Source organism: Pelobates fuscus, chromosome 2 (genome assembly GCF_036172605.1).
Source record: "Pelobates fuscus isolate aPelFus1 chromosome 2, aPelFus1.pri, whole genome shotgun sequence".
Classification (NCBI taxonomy): Eukaryota; Metazoa; Chordata; class Amphibia; order Anura; family Pelobatidae; genus Pelobates; species Pelobates fuscus.
Genome location: NC_086318.1, coordinates 195,101,746 through 195,119,895, shown reverse-complemented (window position 1 = coordinate 195,119,895; position 18,150 = coordinate 195,101,746). Strand labels below are relative to the sequence as shown.

Genomic DNA, 18,150 nt, shown 5'->3' with positions numbered 1-18,150 from the left:
TAGACACCCCAGGGTATTTCAAAAGGTATATTCTAAACCTTAGTGTAGGATCATTTTTTTGTTAGTTTGTACCAAGTCTAGTTGCAATTAGCATTTTTTCTGCCTTTTTGACACACACTTGGAGATGTTACTGTATATTTTGCTATCCTTATGTGTGCTACGGCAGTATAACACCTAATATGTTGCTCAGCTATGTCATCTTAGTGCAATGATACCCCCATATACAGAATAGTTGGGGTAAACTTATCCGGGGGTAGTACACAGTTATCTGCGTCCCGGGCAAAGCTGTCATGGATTCCGAAACCAAAACACAGACAGACCACAAAGAGAGAGAACACAGAGAGAGAAACTTGTAATACCGGTCCTTAGAATGGCCGGGCTATACAAGCAGAGAATTGTCAAGGTACAAGCCGAGGTCAAAGGAGTAAAGAGAAACGGAACAACGATAGGACAAGCCGAGGTCAAGGATCAGAGAAGACAGGATAAACGGTAGACAAAGCCAAGATTCGGTAACCAAAAATCACACCCCAAAACTGGTCTACTTATTCGGCCTGGGTGTGAAAAATTTTAAAACAATGGCCAATACATAGGCCGGGCTGCGAGGGGCAATCAGGGCAGTAATAGCTGGTCTCAACTCTTACGCCCCTCTTGTAACACACCCTGCACCTTTTCTGGGGGTTTTGTTTTTTAGGGGTTGGTGGAATCTTAAAGCAGAAGTGACCTGCCTCCATTCTTCTGCTAGGCTCCACTGATGGTCTCCTTGTGTGGCATTCTAGCAGCTTAGAAATTAGCTCAAACTGGAAAGAAAGAAAAGTGCTTTTCAGCCCAGCATTTGCCTTTTTAAAAATAACAAAGGCATTGTGGATTGCCATCTGCAAAAGGTATATGCCCACTTTTTTATACCATGCCCTGGTCTTTCTCATGATCAAATATGGCTGCATCAGTTGATCGGACAGGTCAACGCCCCCCATATGCCGATTATATTGCCTTATGCAGACTGGCACCCGTTTATATTCGTCTCTGCCACGAACTGCGACCCTCCGAGTGTTTTCACCATGGATGGTGGTTAAGATGAAAACATCCTTTTTATCCCTGTACTTGAGTGCCAGCAGTTCATTCTGGCAGAGAGCTGCTGTTTCCCCCCTTTTCATTTTTTTGTTCGCTAGAGCCTTTGGGAAACCTGTGCGACTCTTCCGAATAGTGCCACAGGCCACGGTCTCGAAGCAATACAACATTTGTAACAGTGGGATGCTATTATAAAAGTTATCGATGTATAGATGATAACCTTTATTAAGTAGTGGCATTATTAAGTCCCAGACAATTTTTCCACTTGTCCCTACTGTATCTGGGCAACCTGGGGGATCAAGGTGGCTATCCCTTCCTTCGTATACACGGAAGGTGTATACGTAGCCACTGCCACTTTCACATAGTTTATAAAATTTGATCCCATATCGGGATCTTTTGGATGGGATATATTGTCTAAACCCCAGTCTTCCCTTAAACTTCATTAGGGACTCGTCAATGGAAATGTTTTTATTGGGGGTATATATAGCGGCAAATTTACGGTTAAAGTGGGCAATTAAAGGGCGTAGTTTGTAAAGAAGATCATACTGCGGATCACCTTTTGGGGGGCACTTGTTGTTATCACTAAAGTGCATAAATCTTAGTATGTCTTCATATCTTTCCCTTGTCATTGTCTCGGCAAAAATAGGAGTATTGCAAATAGGATGTTTAGCCCAATACATCCTAATTGTGGGCTTTTTAATTAGCCCCATTAACATGGTCAGTGCCCAGAATTGTTTAAATTCTGTCACACTGGTTGGGTACCATCTCTCTTTCCTAGAGATAAGAGAGTCTGGATTGCGTGCCAGATATTGCTCCGCATAGAGATTAGTCTGGGTGACTATCTCCCCAAAAATCTCATCCCCCAAGAACAGCTGCATAACATCCAGCGCACTATAGGCAGACAGGTCCGCCTGTATGCCAGGATTGCCTGTAAACACTGGGATGTCTGGGGAAAAATTATTAGGGGGTACCCAGTCATCTGCGCCATGGTCAGCATTAGGGGAATCGTCGATTTCTCCTGATGGTCCTGCAGTATCTGGCACATAGTCCATGTCCCCTGCATCCCCTGCGTCACTCCCTGCTTCACTCTCTGAGGCAGTGTCAGTCGCCTCTGAGTCTGCCGCTAACAGGGCATAAGCCTCCTCCGCGCTATACTTTCTAAACATTGTTAATACAGCTAACACAGCTAACAAAACTCTAACAAAAAAAAAATATTTTTTATTTTTTTTATACCCCAATTCCCACTAAATTCCACCCACCAAAATAACTAGATCACAAATTAATAAAATCAAATAATAACATTTAACCCCTTAGGGTTACAAAAAACCTAAAAATTAACCCTTGAAAGTAAAAAAAAAAAAATAGATCACAGTAGAGTACTGTGACCTGTATATTGATCACTGCTAGCAGTGATCAAGCAGCAGGGAAAGGGTTCATTTTTTTTTTAACTCCACAAAGGTGAATTTTATACTTAAGTATAACTCTGCAATAAATCAGGGACACAATGTAGCACCGATCCGTCTCTCTCCACTTCACAAACCCACACGAGGTGGAGGTAGGCGGATCAGATATCCCAGCAGCATTGTGACCGCTGTGACTGGCTATCACAGCGATCACATGGGCTGGGATATCCGGATTTGCTGCTGCCGGTCTGCCCCTGACTCGGAGGGACCCAGCAACAGCATTAACCCCGCGATCGCCGGCACTGCGCGATCGCGGCGTTAATTTTAACGCGTGACGGACGAGGTCCGTCACTCGTCATTAACGCATTCCCCCGTGTGACGGACCTCGTCCGTCACTCGTCGTTAAGGGGTTAAACTGTGCCTGCATTGATACAAACTTCATTACTTAAGATGAAAAGGAAGAATATATTATCTGTACATTGTGCTAACAGAAATGCTAACAAATGCATCAATTTTTAAAGGAACTTGATGGACACTAACACAACTTTATCATAATTAATTTGTTATAGTGCTAGGTAGGGATCGACTGATATTGATTGGTTAGAGCCGATGCTGATAACTTGCCGATATTCTGTACATTTATCATTTTGAAAAAATAAACTATTTCTAAAGGTAAATGCACAAAATATACATGCCACATGTAGTGGATGCAGTGTGTTTAGACAGGGGATCTGTGTGTGTAGTAGATGCAGTGTGTGTTTGTGTAGTGTGTGTGTATATAATGAATGCAGAGTGTGTTTGTGAAGTGTGTATAGCGAATGTAGTGAGTGTTTGTGTAGTGTGTGTGTGTGTGTGTGTGTATATGTTTGTGTATATATATATATATATATATATAGTGAATGTAGTGAGTGTGTGTGTGTGTGTGTGTGTGTGTGTATATGTATATATATATATATATATATATATATATATATATATATATAGTGAATGTAGTGAGTGTGTGTGTGTGTGTGTGTGTGTGTGTGTGTATATATATATATATATATATATATAGTGAATGTAGTGAGTGTGTGTTTATATATATATATAGTGAATGTAGTGAGTGTGTGTGTGTGTGTGTGTATATATATATATATATATATATATATATATAGTGAGTGTTTGTGGAGTGTGCGTAAAGTGAATGTAGTGAGTGTTTGTGGAGTGTGCGTAAAGTGAATGTAGTGAGTGTTTGTGGAGTGTGCGTAAAGTGAATGTAGTGAGTGTTTGTGGAGTGTGTGTGTGTATATAATGTTTGTGTAGGGATGCAATTTGTGTAAAATGGGGGAAGGGGGCATTTTTTTTTTTTATTATATTTAAATGTTTTATTTTTAGTCCCCCCTCCCTGCTTCTTACCTGACCAGGGAGGGGGGATATAGCATTCCCTGGAGGTCCAGTGGCATGGAATGTACAGAGGGGGCCTGCAGCAACCACTTGCTTACCTTCCCAGCAGTTCCCTTCAGCTCCCTGTCTAAATCTTGCGGCCTGCATGCCGCGCGGAGCGTTGCCAAGGTAACCCATGGCAACGCTCTAAAGGCCAGGGGACTCGCGAGATTTACACAGGGGAGCTGCATGGAGCTGCTGGGAAGGTAAGTAAGAGCTTGCTGCGGGCCCCCCAGGACCACCAGGCTTGTAATAGGCTCGGAGGTCCCGATATGTATTACCGGTATTTGCAATATCGGTATCTCTATTTACCGATATTGCCGAAAATACCGAATATCGTCCGATTACATTGGCCAGACCGACAATCGGTCGATCCCTAGTGCTGGGGTGGTCCTCAGGTGCCAGGTTCCTCAAAACGTTAACTGTTAACAAGTCGTTTCACCCCAAATTGTTGAATCCGGTGTCTGATCATTCTGCCCAGCTATTTCTGCCGCTGCTCACACTCTCATTTTATCAGTAGCTCCCCATTTACAAAACATCTTGAGAAAAATACATTTATTAAGCAGTTTTTTGAATGGGGAGCTCGTGATTGATTGGATGCCCGTCAGTTTTTTTCTTATTTAGCAGATGAAGGGACTGGATTGGGGAGGAGGAACACCGCCCTTTTACCAGCACTTCAGCCAATGCACACATAGTATATGTCACAATGTCATGGACCCATGGTTGTGGGGCATGGGTTCCTCTTGCTTGGGTGGGAATTTTACAAGGGGCATTCATTGTGTTCATAAAATATGTATAGTGCAGGCTGTTTGGATTATTTATAATTGGCATATTGGTCTAATTAATAGAGAACAAAAACTGTTTTTATTCTATCCACATGTTTTTTTTTTTTAACAAAATGGTGTTGAGTATTTGTTTGTATTGGTGGGGCTGAGGGTTGTTTTCAGTAAGAAAAGCAAAGAGCTATGGGTAGAGGACCTGATGGGAAATTGTATGTGTACTGTTGATTATACTATTGTGTGCTAATTACCCTCTGCTGGTATGAATACCTCAGGACAGCTGCCTTAAAGTCAATTTTGTTTGACCCCTACATGTAGTATTGACTCATGGTGTGGGGTAAAGACTATAATCCCTGCTATAATCACTCACTAAATCTGGACGCTCCTAAAACACCAAGTATATTGACGTAGCAAGCGGAGAACTGACGGAGGAACTTCCCAGAGTACCCGCAGGTCGTTGCAGTTTACAATCTCCCAGAATGCTAGCTAATGTGCACATAGCATGTTGCACTGTTTCCTCTCACCCATCTTTTCAAATCTGTGAGATGTGTATTTAAATGCTGCAGAGATGTAACTCCACCTCTGGCAGTGTTATTGGGGCAGCATTAGCCAGAATGGAACAAACGTTCTGGGCTGGCTAATGTCAGTTCTGTGCAAAGTTTCATGCACATTGTGCCTTTCATTAGCTGAGAGCGGCCAAGCGACACTCTCAGCCAATGAATGGTGACTGGATCGGCTTTTGCAGCTCTGCAGAAGCTGGAAGCATGTTGCCAACACTGAAAGAACCTTTAGAGCCCTTTAGAGTAGCTAAACTCATTGGCTGACTCATTATTTAGTATATATGCACAGGAAGGCAAACCAGACACTGTAAAAATGTAATTATATTAATGACATCATTTAATTTATAATGAAGTTGTTTTAGTGAGAAGAGATTCTGGGAACTGACCTACTGGAACAGGTTAAAACATTAATCCCAAAGTCTTTACGTTGTTATGGTGCCCGCAGTGATCTTTTAATATATCTGTCTGACTGTCTGTCATTCTAGCTACTTGTCTTCCTGCTGCTCAGCTCAATGTCCAGTGATGTTAGCGGCTGAGCTATGGATGTACAAGGATAAGGCGTTATATAGTAGAATGGGGATCTGACTAAGAAGGCAGGCTTATAGTTCAGAAAACTACAAAACGTGTAATTAATTTTGCAAAAAAATATCTGTATTTGACCTGACCAAACCTAACTAAAATCAAACATATCGTTTTTTGAACAACAGGCAGGTTGTGTTGTGTGTATGGTTTGTGTCCACAATGAAAAACTATTTCATGAAGATGTCCCTTAGAATTATATTTCCCTAAAACTGTTTTAGGCCTGTTGATGCTGCTCATGCCTCAGAAATCGGCAAATAATGTCTTCAGCCTGCTCAAGATATCAAGGTGAACTACATTGGTACTATCGATGCACACAGTGTCTGTGACCTTGGGTAAGTCACCACATGGTCTCCATGCCTGTGTTGCTTCCCTCCACATTCCAGCAATAGCAGGATTGCATTCCATAGGTGGACTGGGATCAACCCTGCCGGTTTAATCCCGGTGGTGGTAACGGGGCATGTGTGACTTACTCTGGAAGTTCCCGGGTCAAGAAACAGTTTGCTTCTCCCGCCCAATGCGCATCAGGCCGCATACTCCAGTTATGGGTAAGTGAGCTTCTGTCGGGTCGCAGATTGCCACACTGTATGACCTCGATCGTGAAGGTCAAGTGTTAATACCCTGTCACCTAAAATACAATAGGTTAGTTTAATATATTATCACATGGCAAGTTGTTAGATGTTTATTTCATCTTGTGGTCTGTATATAAAGAAATACAGACCACAATGTATGTCTGTTTCAAGCCTTACTGAAAATGAGTTAATCCTATTTTTAGATGGCACATTGACAAACCGAAGCTTTCTGAAATCACAAAGAACATCCCAGCCCATTGAAGAAGAGGAGGAAGATGATGAAAAACATGCTGAAATGCAGGACCGTGTCTGTGAATCAATGGATAGAGATAGCTTGGACGTTGAGGGTAAGAGATTGAATAATATTTATCTGAGACAATGTCATATGAAATCCATTCTAGATGAAGGTAGATCCATGCCTGACGTGTTGACCCATATGCAGGAATCTTGAAAGATTTGTACTGCAGGATTCCATAGAACTATTTCCATAGAGTATTTTGAAAACAAATGATGATCTCAATATGCTCTTAAAACATTTTTTTCAGTGAAATAAACAGATTTGTATGTATGCATTGATAAACATAATACGCAATGTGAGTAAGGCTTTGAAATGTAATGCATATATCATAGGCAGCAGAGAATTAAGTATCCAGTGAGCAAGCTAGACTTCTCAGAAACAAAAGTAATATCTGTTTATTAAAATGATTCCAAAAATAAAACATGAGGTTTTAGTAGAGAGTAGTATCAAATGTGAGAATTCTGAGAGGAGAAGAGGAAACCATAAAAGAAAGGTAAGTTTGGCATGATAGTGCAGCTTTTATACAATTTTAATTGCTGGTTCAGAGGTGACTGATTTTCTTAGTGTGACGTGGGTATGTACCTGAGCTAGAGGCAAGTGCTGATTTCCCTGATGCTGCTCAAGATGCAGATGACTGGGCACCTCCAATGGTTTTACCACTGGTATCCCTCTCTTTACTGTAATTCCAGGCATAAAGGCTGACTTTTCCAGCTATGGCCCAGTGGAGTTTATGCAGTAGTTCCTGGGGTATGGTATTTTAGGGAAGATCAAGATGCAAACCAATTTCTATGCTGAGAAGTATCTTGCCCAGAACACTAATTTTTTTTATAATAAATGAGAATTTATTTGTGTTTGTCACATCAAATTAAAGCCCTTTTTGTCCTTTAAGAAACGGTATATAATATGTGTTGGTGCAATAAATTGTAGATTATGCTAACGCAGTGTACCTATAATCTTAATTTTATTGAGGCAAATATTTTGCATTAAACTCTCTTTACTAAACTCCAGCAGCACAGATTTCACAATAAAGTTTAGTGGAATAAAACCCTATTGCAGCACTCTGAAAAGCGCCTTCTCCACCGACGCTGCTACGGCAGCATTTATCATGCTTTGGAAGTCTTGAGTCGGGGTGTGTGATGGGTCGGACATCTTGCCACAGTGCTCCTGTAACGGCAGAATGGGATACCTGTGAGCAACACGTGTGCACCACGTAATGTTGCAGGGTATCTGGCTCCTAGTACAACTGGGGGTCACCTAGAATTTGTGCACAAAGAGGTTGGAGAGCCAAATGAGAGGGGTCACCCTCTAACGACCGGTGCCAGTGGGGTTTCCCTTTCTAGTATTGGAGACAATGACTGCCTCATAAATCAGTAGGGGGTCACACATGTATTGTCCCATAAAATGGGACGGGTACCAATGAAGGAAGTCACCCTTAATGAAAGCAGCCCGCCAAAGGGTCAGGGCGCGTGAATGTGGGGTTCACCCCATTTATACAGTGGAGATGTAACTCTGTGACACAAAGTAACTTGTACAGTTTCAATATACAGATATAGGCACTCTAGTTCTTGGGGGGGGGTTACCCCAGTAATTGTAAGGGGGTCACCCTTAATATAAACGTAGCCACAGGTGGCTGGTGATAATGCCAGAAAGGTAGCCCTGTTAAGGTGCCATATGGTCCCCTTAAATACAAATATATAATATTAAAAATCCTTTTCTTTGAAGTCCCAAACTTTATGGCACAGAGTAGGGGGTTCGCCCCATACAATTTTAATATCATGGTAGCGAACTAGTATCTGTTATGTTGAGGTTTGTATTTCTGTAGTGTCCTTATCCAGAATAGTGTGTTATTGTATGGATCACAGGGCACGCCAGTAGGTCCTTGATGTGCAATCAACAGACGTATGGATAGTGATTAAGTACTGATATAACATTACTGGCATGAATAGGTTAATATTAGAGAAAGACCGTAATAAAAACGGATTAGATCATGTGAATTACGCTCAGATCAACCTAAATTGGCCGGCGAGGATCTCGCAAGATCCAAGATGACCGCTGTTTGCGCTAAAACTTCAGACAGGGAGACCGCAAAATCCTTTAGTCAGACAGAAAAATGTGTGCATCCCGTACCCCCACCACACTCAGCACCCACCTAGACGCGTAAATCACTGGGCAGAAAACAATTAAAATGGCGCGATCGCGGCAATGGCAGCCGCGACGCGTCAGCAAAGGGAGCTAGTCTAAGGGCTAGCTGTGGCATCCCAGACCTGAAGAGCCCAGGATAAACCGTAAAACCAAAGGTAAAGTGTGAGAAGAAAGATAAACATGATGTTGGAAGGGAAGGGTACACACATACAATAGCTATAAGCAGTATCAGTTATAGACAATATTAAGCAATGGTATAGTAATAAAATATGAAGGAACAAAATAATCTGTGCCAGCAGGAGCAACAAAGAAAGAGGAAGAGATAAAGGGGGAGGGGCCTTTATACCCTGTTGCAATAGGTTTTTTTTCACTAAACTTTATTGTTAAATCTGTGCTGCTAGAGTTTAGTAAAGAGAGTTTAATGCAAAATGTGAAGCCTCCTGTCATGTTATAAAATTAAAAAGATGTAAATTGAGGTTGTATAAACACATAACAAGAATACAAAAATTGATGTGCTCCTTACCTGAAATACAAGAAAATGAAGCTTGGTCCTTAAGTCATAAAAGGTACACTCACTGCCCAAATACAAATAAAAATTACATTTTAGTAGATATATCATTAATGAAGTATGTATGCATTTAATTATACATGTTTCCATTGAGTGTATATTTAAAAACAGCTGGCAAAAGCTGCTGATCTCATGTCTGAATTCTTTGCAAGGCCTCCCCTTCGCAACCAGCCCAGACTTTCTGCGACTGTCTAATCATCGCTCAATGCGAGGTCTTTGCAAGGCAGGTGCTCTGGGCAATTGCCTGCCTCTTGAATTTAGCTCCAATGACCTAAGCAACCCGGAAGTAATAGAACCTACTGTCTGATTTACTGCCAGGGGGTGTCATAAGATCCAATTTTAAAAGTGCCAATTTCTATTTAAATCTGCACTTTTTCTAAAATGAAACACTCTTTACAGATAAGCACTTATAAGCAAGTCAAGGGGGTTAAGTGTCCCTATAACTTGTATGAATTAGTTAACTTGTGCAAAACTTAGTTCTGTTTATCTCAATCAATTGACAAATCGATTTTGTTGATTATTGATGTAAAGGCATTTGATTTTGCTTAACTGGTCTGATCAATTTTTGCGCAAGTCTAGTATTTATTACAAACTGCGAAGCTATATTACATGTAATATATCTGTAGCGGAGGCCTGGCATTCCACAGGTTAACTCCACTAAAGATCCCAGTGAGGCTCAGGAACAAGTAGTAAAAATACCATAAAGTAATAATTCCAGCAAGTAAAGTAATCCATGAATATTCCCATACAGATCCCAATGACTGGACGACACACAGCATCAGGAGCAGAACTGACTTTTAATCCACACAGTCTCCTTATAAAGCATTCTCCCATGCAAGGGAGGGATTCACATTAATCAGTACAGTATCCAATAGTGTAACAGTTACCTCCCACACATCTCCTCCCCTCGGTATGACACTTAATCCCATTACACATGCTTTAGTTTTCCCCGAGTTCTGAATGTACCCTAAAACAAGCAGTGATATTAATACTTTGGGTACCCCCTGGTAGCCCTGATCTGGGTGACTAACATATCCAAAATTCACCCAGATCGGACCAAGGGTTCGGGAGTTAGGTGGAGGGTGTAATTTGACCGACCGCACACGAGGTGGTATCCGAAAAGGTTCCATGTGTTTTGGCCCTGCGGTCGGTCTTCGTTCGGGATGTAAAACACACATAAAATACTGCCATCCACGATTAACCTTACATTCGTATGAATCCCCTTGTTCGGTACTTTAAACTTACCGAACGGGGGGCTGATTAGCCTTCCCATTCGGGAGTTACGGAGCCCTGGAGGTCTCAGCGGTGTTCGGGTAATCGAGTGTCCGATTTGAGTTCCAGACACTCGACGACCAAACACCGCTGAGATTTTCGTGCGTAAGATGGTGTTCGTATACCGAACGGTGGCCACCCAGATACATCAATAAAGTACCTATTAACTTGCGGTTAGAGAAGTGTGAAAGCTTAATAAGGTACACACTTCTCTCTGGGGTGGTCTATTGGTTCTGTAGTTTCTATTCGTATGGCGTATGGATGGAACTACCGAACAATCATACGAATCCTACATACAGTTTAACCATATAAATAGAAAACAACACACGAATTGCATTTTTACCACAGTCTTTTAGGACAGCCCTAGTACCATCCGCTACAATATTGTTTTCAGTAATGATGATATTTTTCGATTTTATAAGATTGGTTAATGTGGCGGAACCCGCCTGCTTCTGTGTTTGTATATGTCAGTGTGTGCATCTTTGTGTCAGTGTGTGTGTGTGTGTGTGTACACATCTGTGTGTCTGGATATACGTTTGTGTGTCAGGGTGTGAATCTGTGTGTGTTTTTATGTCGGTGTGTTCATCTGTGTCATGGTGTGTGCATGTGTCAGTGTTTGTGTGTCAGGGTTCGTGTATCTGTGTGTCAGAGTGTGTGTTTGTGTGCATGTGTCAGTGTGTATGTGTCAATGTGTGTGTCACGGTCTATGACATTGTGTGTATGTGTCAGTGTATTTATATGTATCTGTGTGTTAATGTTTATATCTGTATGTTTGTATGTATGTAAGTATGTGGTAGTGTGTGTGCACACATCCAAGCAGTCAAACACCAGCACAACGTACAAACACACTCCTGCAATCTATCACAAATATTACATACAAATACACCCCTGCATTCAAACTCCACAATTATAAACAAACTCACCCCTTCACTCAAACACCAATAGTACATACAAATGTACATCCTCATTTAAAAGCGAACATTACATGCAAACACACCCCTGTATTAAAACACTAAAATGACATACAAGCACCCCTTCAGTCAAACACCAACACTGTACATTATATACTCTAGTGCCAGTATATGCCGCAGAGCTGTAAAGATGTACAACCTAGAAAATTATTTTGAATCGGAGCTCCTTGAAAAAATATTGAAGTATTAAGGGAACTTTGAACCTAAAATGTTTGGGAAGCAGTGCTATAGACCCTAGCATCCAGGAAGTGGGTTCTAAAAAGATTTGTATTTTTTTAAATGTTAACATTGGCTGACCAACAGGTTTAAAATAGATAAACTCATCTTGCATTCTAATGGGATGCCAAAATAACAACTTTTGCAATGATAGTTACAACATGAAATGATGTGCTTGTTAATATATTATATTTTATTATTTCAGATTCAGTTGTGGCATCTGGACCAAATCCTGGACTTCAAGGCTTTGGACTTGACACTTTGGAAGAACAAGAAGAAAAAGAGAGATTTTTTGCCAAACTTGAAAAGGGTGCTTCCTCAACAATAGATTACTCAAAACTAAATAAGGAATTGGATTCCACTGATTCAGCACAATTTACAGCTCTAATATGGTATGTATTGACAATTGATAAACCTTGGTATGACCTTATTTAATGTCTTAACTTGGGTCACATGATGTATTCATCATCCTCCCTTTAAACAATACCTTATGTAGACTTGGCCTTTTTCTCTAAAATGTGTTTTTTTACCAGACTATGTAATCAGTACCTTGTGGTTTGTTCTGTCTGCATTGTCCTATTTTGAACTTTTATTATTCTGTTTATAAGAAAGTATTCTCTACACTTCCTATCCTTTCTCCCTAGGGAAGTTTCTGCTTCCTCCTTCATTATTAAATCATTGTTCCAGCAGTTTGCCCAAAAAACTAAGAGTAAGACTTAACAATGCTAGAGAGCTCCAGTATAATTAAGTGGAGTGTTGAAAAGGCATAAATAAGACCAATATCAATAAATATTGTCTACCGCTTTAAACTTGGATATTAGACCTAATTTGTAATAGAGTTATTTATAGAACATCAGCAAAAACAAAATTTATGTTAACCTATACTCTTATTTACATCCTTACTCTGTGGCATCTTCTTTATAACTGTTCATGTTGTGCTTATAATGCCCATAGCAATGTAGCTTTGTATCTTTTTTGTTTAAGGTCCTAATAATGCTTGTCTCCCAGTTGTTTTAAAATCGTTTTGAGAATCCTCTAAGACTTCACATAAAAAGAAACTATAAATTATTATTTTTTTAAAAACCCAAACATTTACTATAGTAGTGTATAAATGGCGCTGAAGTTTGCCGAAGAAACTTACAAAATTAAAAAGCAAAATTGTATATTTCCAAATCCTCTTTAGTTCTTAATTTGTTCCATTTTCTAACAGCTTCCACCACATATAAAATGGCCCAAATAAGTGATATAATAAAATTTTAATGCAATTTAGCAAGTGCATTTACATAATGCACTCACATGCATATATTGTTAAAAGACTTATTGAAAAGGAGCTTCCATGGATCACATCTCCACCTCACAGCAGATGTAGAGATTTATGTCTGTGGGGTTATTTATGGGGTAATAAAGATTAGAAATAATATTTTATAAAAATTATCAAAAGTTAATGTAATTTTTATTAATATCGAAAATTTGCATTTTTGGCACGGTTTCCCCTTGATTGATATAAAGTGAAGGGTTACCCGCTATTTTAACTCTTGTAGACCCTGGAGTACGTTTATTAGAGGATTTGTATGTCACACATTAATCACAACAGATTATAAAGATATAATTTATTGTGACAACAATTAATAATAATAATGATAATATGTAACATGCATGACAATAATCAGTGAATATTTAGGTATGACAATAGTTTACAATATGGTAACAGTTATGGCAAGAAATAACCACAATTAAAGATAGCTTATTAGCAATATATCCAGCAACATAAAGTTAGATTCATTTCTTAAGGAGTTACATGCAAAAGTTACAAATAATTCCTGTAGAATTTCATTGTTATTTCAACATGGATGCATTTCAACAATGCCATAGTAATCTTTTAGCTCAACTTTAGAATTCCTTTACACAGAACGTAAACACAGCTTAAAGTTGTATAAATCCGATGCTGACAGGCAATTAGAATCACACAGAGAAAATCTCAGCTCCAAGTGGTAAAAACTAGATACTGACAGGCAGTTATCACACAGAGAATTAACTCACTCACTGTTAGCTACAATTCTCACAGGCTAAATACTAGGGATCGACCGATTATCGGTTTTACCGATATAATCGGCCGATATTCGGTATTTTCGGCAATATCGGTATCGGCCAATAGGGATACCGATATTGCCGATAATACTTCCCAGGACCGCCAGGCTCATTACAAGCCCGGCGGTCCTGGTGGGGGCGGGCAGCAAGCGTTTACTCACCTCCCAGCAGCTCCTCCAGCTCCCCAGTGTAAATCTCGCGAGACCCGCGGCCAGCTCTCACGGCCGCGGGTCTCGCGAGATTTACACATGGGAGCTGGAGGAGCTGCTGGGAGGTGAGTAAACGCTTGCTGCCCCTCCTCCCACAGCTAAGCCAATGCCACTGGACCACCAGGGATTAACATATCCCCCCTCCCTGGCAAGGCAACAAGCAGGGAGGGGGACAACAAGAAACTAATAATAATAATTAAATATATATATATATAAAAAAAAATTAATATAAAAATAATTTAATAAAAAATGCCCCCTCACACATACACTCTTATTATACACATGCACTACACAAACACACTGTGTATATAATTCAGTGTGTTTGTATAGTGTGTGTATAATAATGTAGTGTGTTTGTGTTTATAATAATGCAGTGTGTGTTTGTATAGTGTGTGTGTATAATGCACACTACACAAACACACTGCATTATAAACACACACACACACTATACAAACACACTGCATTAGACACACACACACACTATACAAACACACTGCGTTATATACACACACACACTATACAAACACACACTGCATTATATACACACACTGCATTATATACACACACACTACAAACACACTGCATTATATACACACATTATACAAACACACTGCATTATATAAACACTGCATTATATACACAGTGTGTTTGTGTAGTGTGTTTATATAATTCAGTGTCTTTGTGTAGTGTGTTTATATAATGCACACTACACACACACTATACATTATATAAACACACTACATTCACTATACACACACTACACAAATACACACACTCTGCATTCCTTATATACACACACTACACAAACACGCACACTTTGCATTTAGTATATACAGCATTCACTTTACGCACACTACCTACACACTACACAAACACTCTGCTTTCATTATATACACACTAGACAAATACACAATACACACTGCATCCACTACACACACTAGACAAATACACACTGTATCCACTACACAAACACACACTGCATCCACTACACACACACACACTGCATCCACTACACACACACTACACAAACACTACATCCACTACACACACACTACACAAACATACACAGCTCCCCTGTCTAAGCACACTGCATCCACTACACGTGGCATGTATATTTTGTGCATTTACCTTTAGAAATAGTTTTTATTTTCCAAAATGGTAAATGTACAGAATATCGGCAAATTATATCGGCTATCGGCCTAAAAGTTCACAGAGTATCGGTATCGGCTCTAAAAAATCAATATCGGTCGATCCCTACTAAATACTTAAACATTGCAAATCAAAAGATATACAATGTTTTTCTACACAAATAGTGTAACCAAAAAAACAGTATGCTGCAGATAATTAATGTTTTCTTAATATTTCAAAGATAAGTCAATATCTCTGGATATTGCTAAACTTGGCAACTTACCAGTGAATTTTACATGATCTCTTATTCAGCTGCAGCCTAAATTTCAAATAATATAAATTCCCATTACTAAATATGATTTAAAAAGTTTGAAATATGATCAGCATTATCCAGGTATATTTCTGCTTTTAGTAAAAAAAATTATTAAAGTAAACTAGCATAATTACCAGCTTTCTTAGTAGAAAATTATTTAGGCTTGGAGATCTAATCTCATAGACGGTGAGTGCAATTAAAAAGTTTTTGGATAGAAAGTGTCGAAATAGGGGGCGGAGCCTGGCACTGAACCGGACCGGACGCCATTTCTCCCAGCTCCGTTAATTTCCAAATCAATCTAAGTCTAATCTTGGAAATTACCTACCATCCGACCCTGCAAACACCAGATACTGCCGGGGGACACCCCACAGAATCCCCTGATGCCTCCCCGAAACACCTTAAGGCGAAACGCAAGACCGGGGCCTACTGCAGGCCCACAGACCGCGGCCTCGAGTACCTCTGGAACGGGGACCTTGCTGGAGACGCAGCGGAGTGGTGGTCGCCACATACAGCACCTGCCTATACACCCATGGGACGCAGAAACCAGAAGCCTACACCAGGTAATGCCCCAGAGCAGAGGGATATCGGAGCTATGCTCCAGCGGCACACTCCAGCCAAGATGGCGGCCGCCGAAAATCAAACTCCTCCAGGGGCTCCCCACACAGCTGCACCTCTCACACCTCAGTCTCAGAGCCCACCGGAGGACATGCAGCAACAGCCCACAGCTTCAGCAGGTACTACTGAGCCTGCAACCAAACAGGACCTCCAAATCCTATACACAATGCTGCAGGATATTCAAAGCCTCCTCACTACTGACCTGCCCATTCTAAAAACGTCTATACAACAACTGACAGGCAGAATAGAGACAACTGATATGGGTATTAAAGAGCTCCGCCAAGACACCTCTACCATGCAAGCATCTATACTCCACCTACAAGCAGCCCAACAGGCGCTCTCACTACAAGTAGCGGCGCAGGAAGACAGATACCGCCGCAACCACATAAAGATAAGGGGCATACCGACCACCGTCTCCCAGGAGGAACTACCACATTATGTGAGAAGGCTGCTGGCCTCGGTGCTGCCACCCGCCACCACGAAAAAAATCACCATTGCTGGACTATACTGCCTACCGACGCCCACCACAACCACTTCTACAATGCCCAGCGACGTCATACTCCGCTGTGCACTGCCACAAGATAAGGGGCAAATAATGACAGCGGTAAGGAATAAGACCCCACTTGCATTTGAAGACGCGCAACTGTCCTTCTACCAGGACTTATCCAAAGCCACACTTCAATGGCGAAAATCCATGAACCCGGTCACCACCCGGCTGCGGGCAGCAGGAGTATCCTACAGGTGGGGAACGCCACGAACCCTCCTCGTCTCACACAAAGTGACTGTACAAAAACTGAGCACTGGGACTGATATTCCTGCATTCCTCGCAACACTGGACATACCGAATGAGACGACAGCACCAGCAGGATTAAACCGCGCCCACGGATGGGACCCATCCAGTGTGGTACCATTTGTACCAAGGACTGTAGCCGACCATCCACCTGACACCTGACTGGCAGGGAAGCCACAAGCTCCAACCCAAACCTATTGGAGAGACTCACCGATCCAGCAGCCTTAGGCTGCAAAGTTGTTCAGTTGTAACATTTTGATTTTGGTTTACAGTTGTTGCCTTATTTTTTTTTCCGTTTATTAACGTAGACTCACTCATACGAGGACACAAACACTGACCTGGGTCTCCTGGGAATAGAGAGACCAGGTTCACTATATCATGACCAGGCACCCTCGAAGCAGTATCACATAAGGCCCTAGTCCGGTTCCATAAAGCCACACATAACTCGCTACTTCACCGCAAACACCCCCCCCGCTACCCCCTTGGTTAGGGGCAATACCTCCACCGCACGGCTAAGCCATGCACGAAGGTAGCCAAAGGTAGTTACCCCTACCACAATATCGGCACCCAAGTGCAGGAAACCACATGATTTAACCCTAGACCCGTGCATGTTTCCAATCTTGCTCACAATTGAGCGTCCACGACCGACTTGTAAACCCCTACATTGCATTGGGAACATGCACCTCATGCACCACCCTCCCGGGGCTTGAACAGACAACACCAATATACCATGTACCATACTCGCTAATAGCCCACTAGGGACCCACCCATGATAAACATAAACAAAAAATGTGCATAATCACAATCACTGTATATGTGTAACACGTATAATATCATACTGTTTACTTTGCTAAAAATGTCAATTATACATCTCTGTAATGCAATGCACAACAAAAATAAAGAATTAAAAAAAAAAAAAAAAAAAGAAAGTGTCGAAATATAGATAGTTCTGTTTTGGCTAGCAAAGAAATTTAACTAAGTTCCAGAAGTCCAGTTAGAAAGGAATAGAGTGTTAGATGTGTCCAGAGTGTTTCTTTGTCTCGTCTGATCTGATGATGCTTGCATCTGACCCTGGATTTTTCTCTTTTTTTTTTTTTTCTTCCCCCAAACATTGTCGCGTTTTTATTTTTAAAGAATTCCTTATATTGAATTTCTGTACG

The 18,150-nt window shown here is 40.9% G+C and overlaps 1 protein-coding gene across 2 annotated transcripts in view; it reads left to right on the top strand.

Annotated features, from left to right (window-relative positions):
• The window catches only part of CEP162 (centrosomal protein 162), a 144,442-nt gene that overhangs the window by 30,676 nt on the left and 95,616 nt on the right, over window positions 1-18,150 (top strand). For both annotated transcript variants that reach the window (XM_063443060.1, XM_063443059.1), the window contains exons 4-5: window positions 6,584-6,727; window positions 12,053-12,239. In XM_063443060.1, coding sequence (XP_063299130.1) covers window positions 6,584-6,727; window positions 12,053-12,239 — 331 coding nt within the window. The remainder of the gene's footprint in view (window positions 1-6,583; window positions 6,728-12,052; window positions 12,240-18,150) is intronic.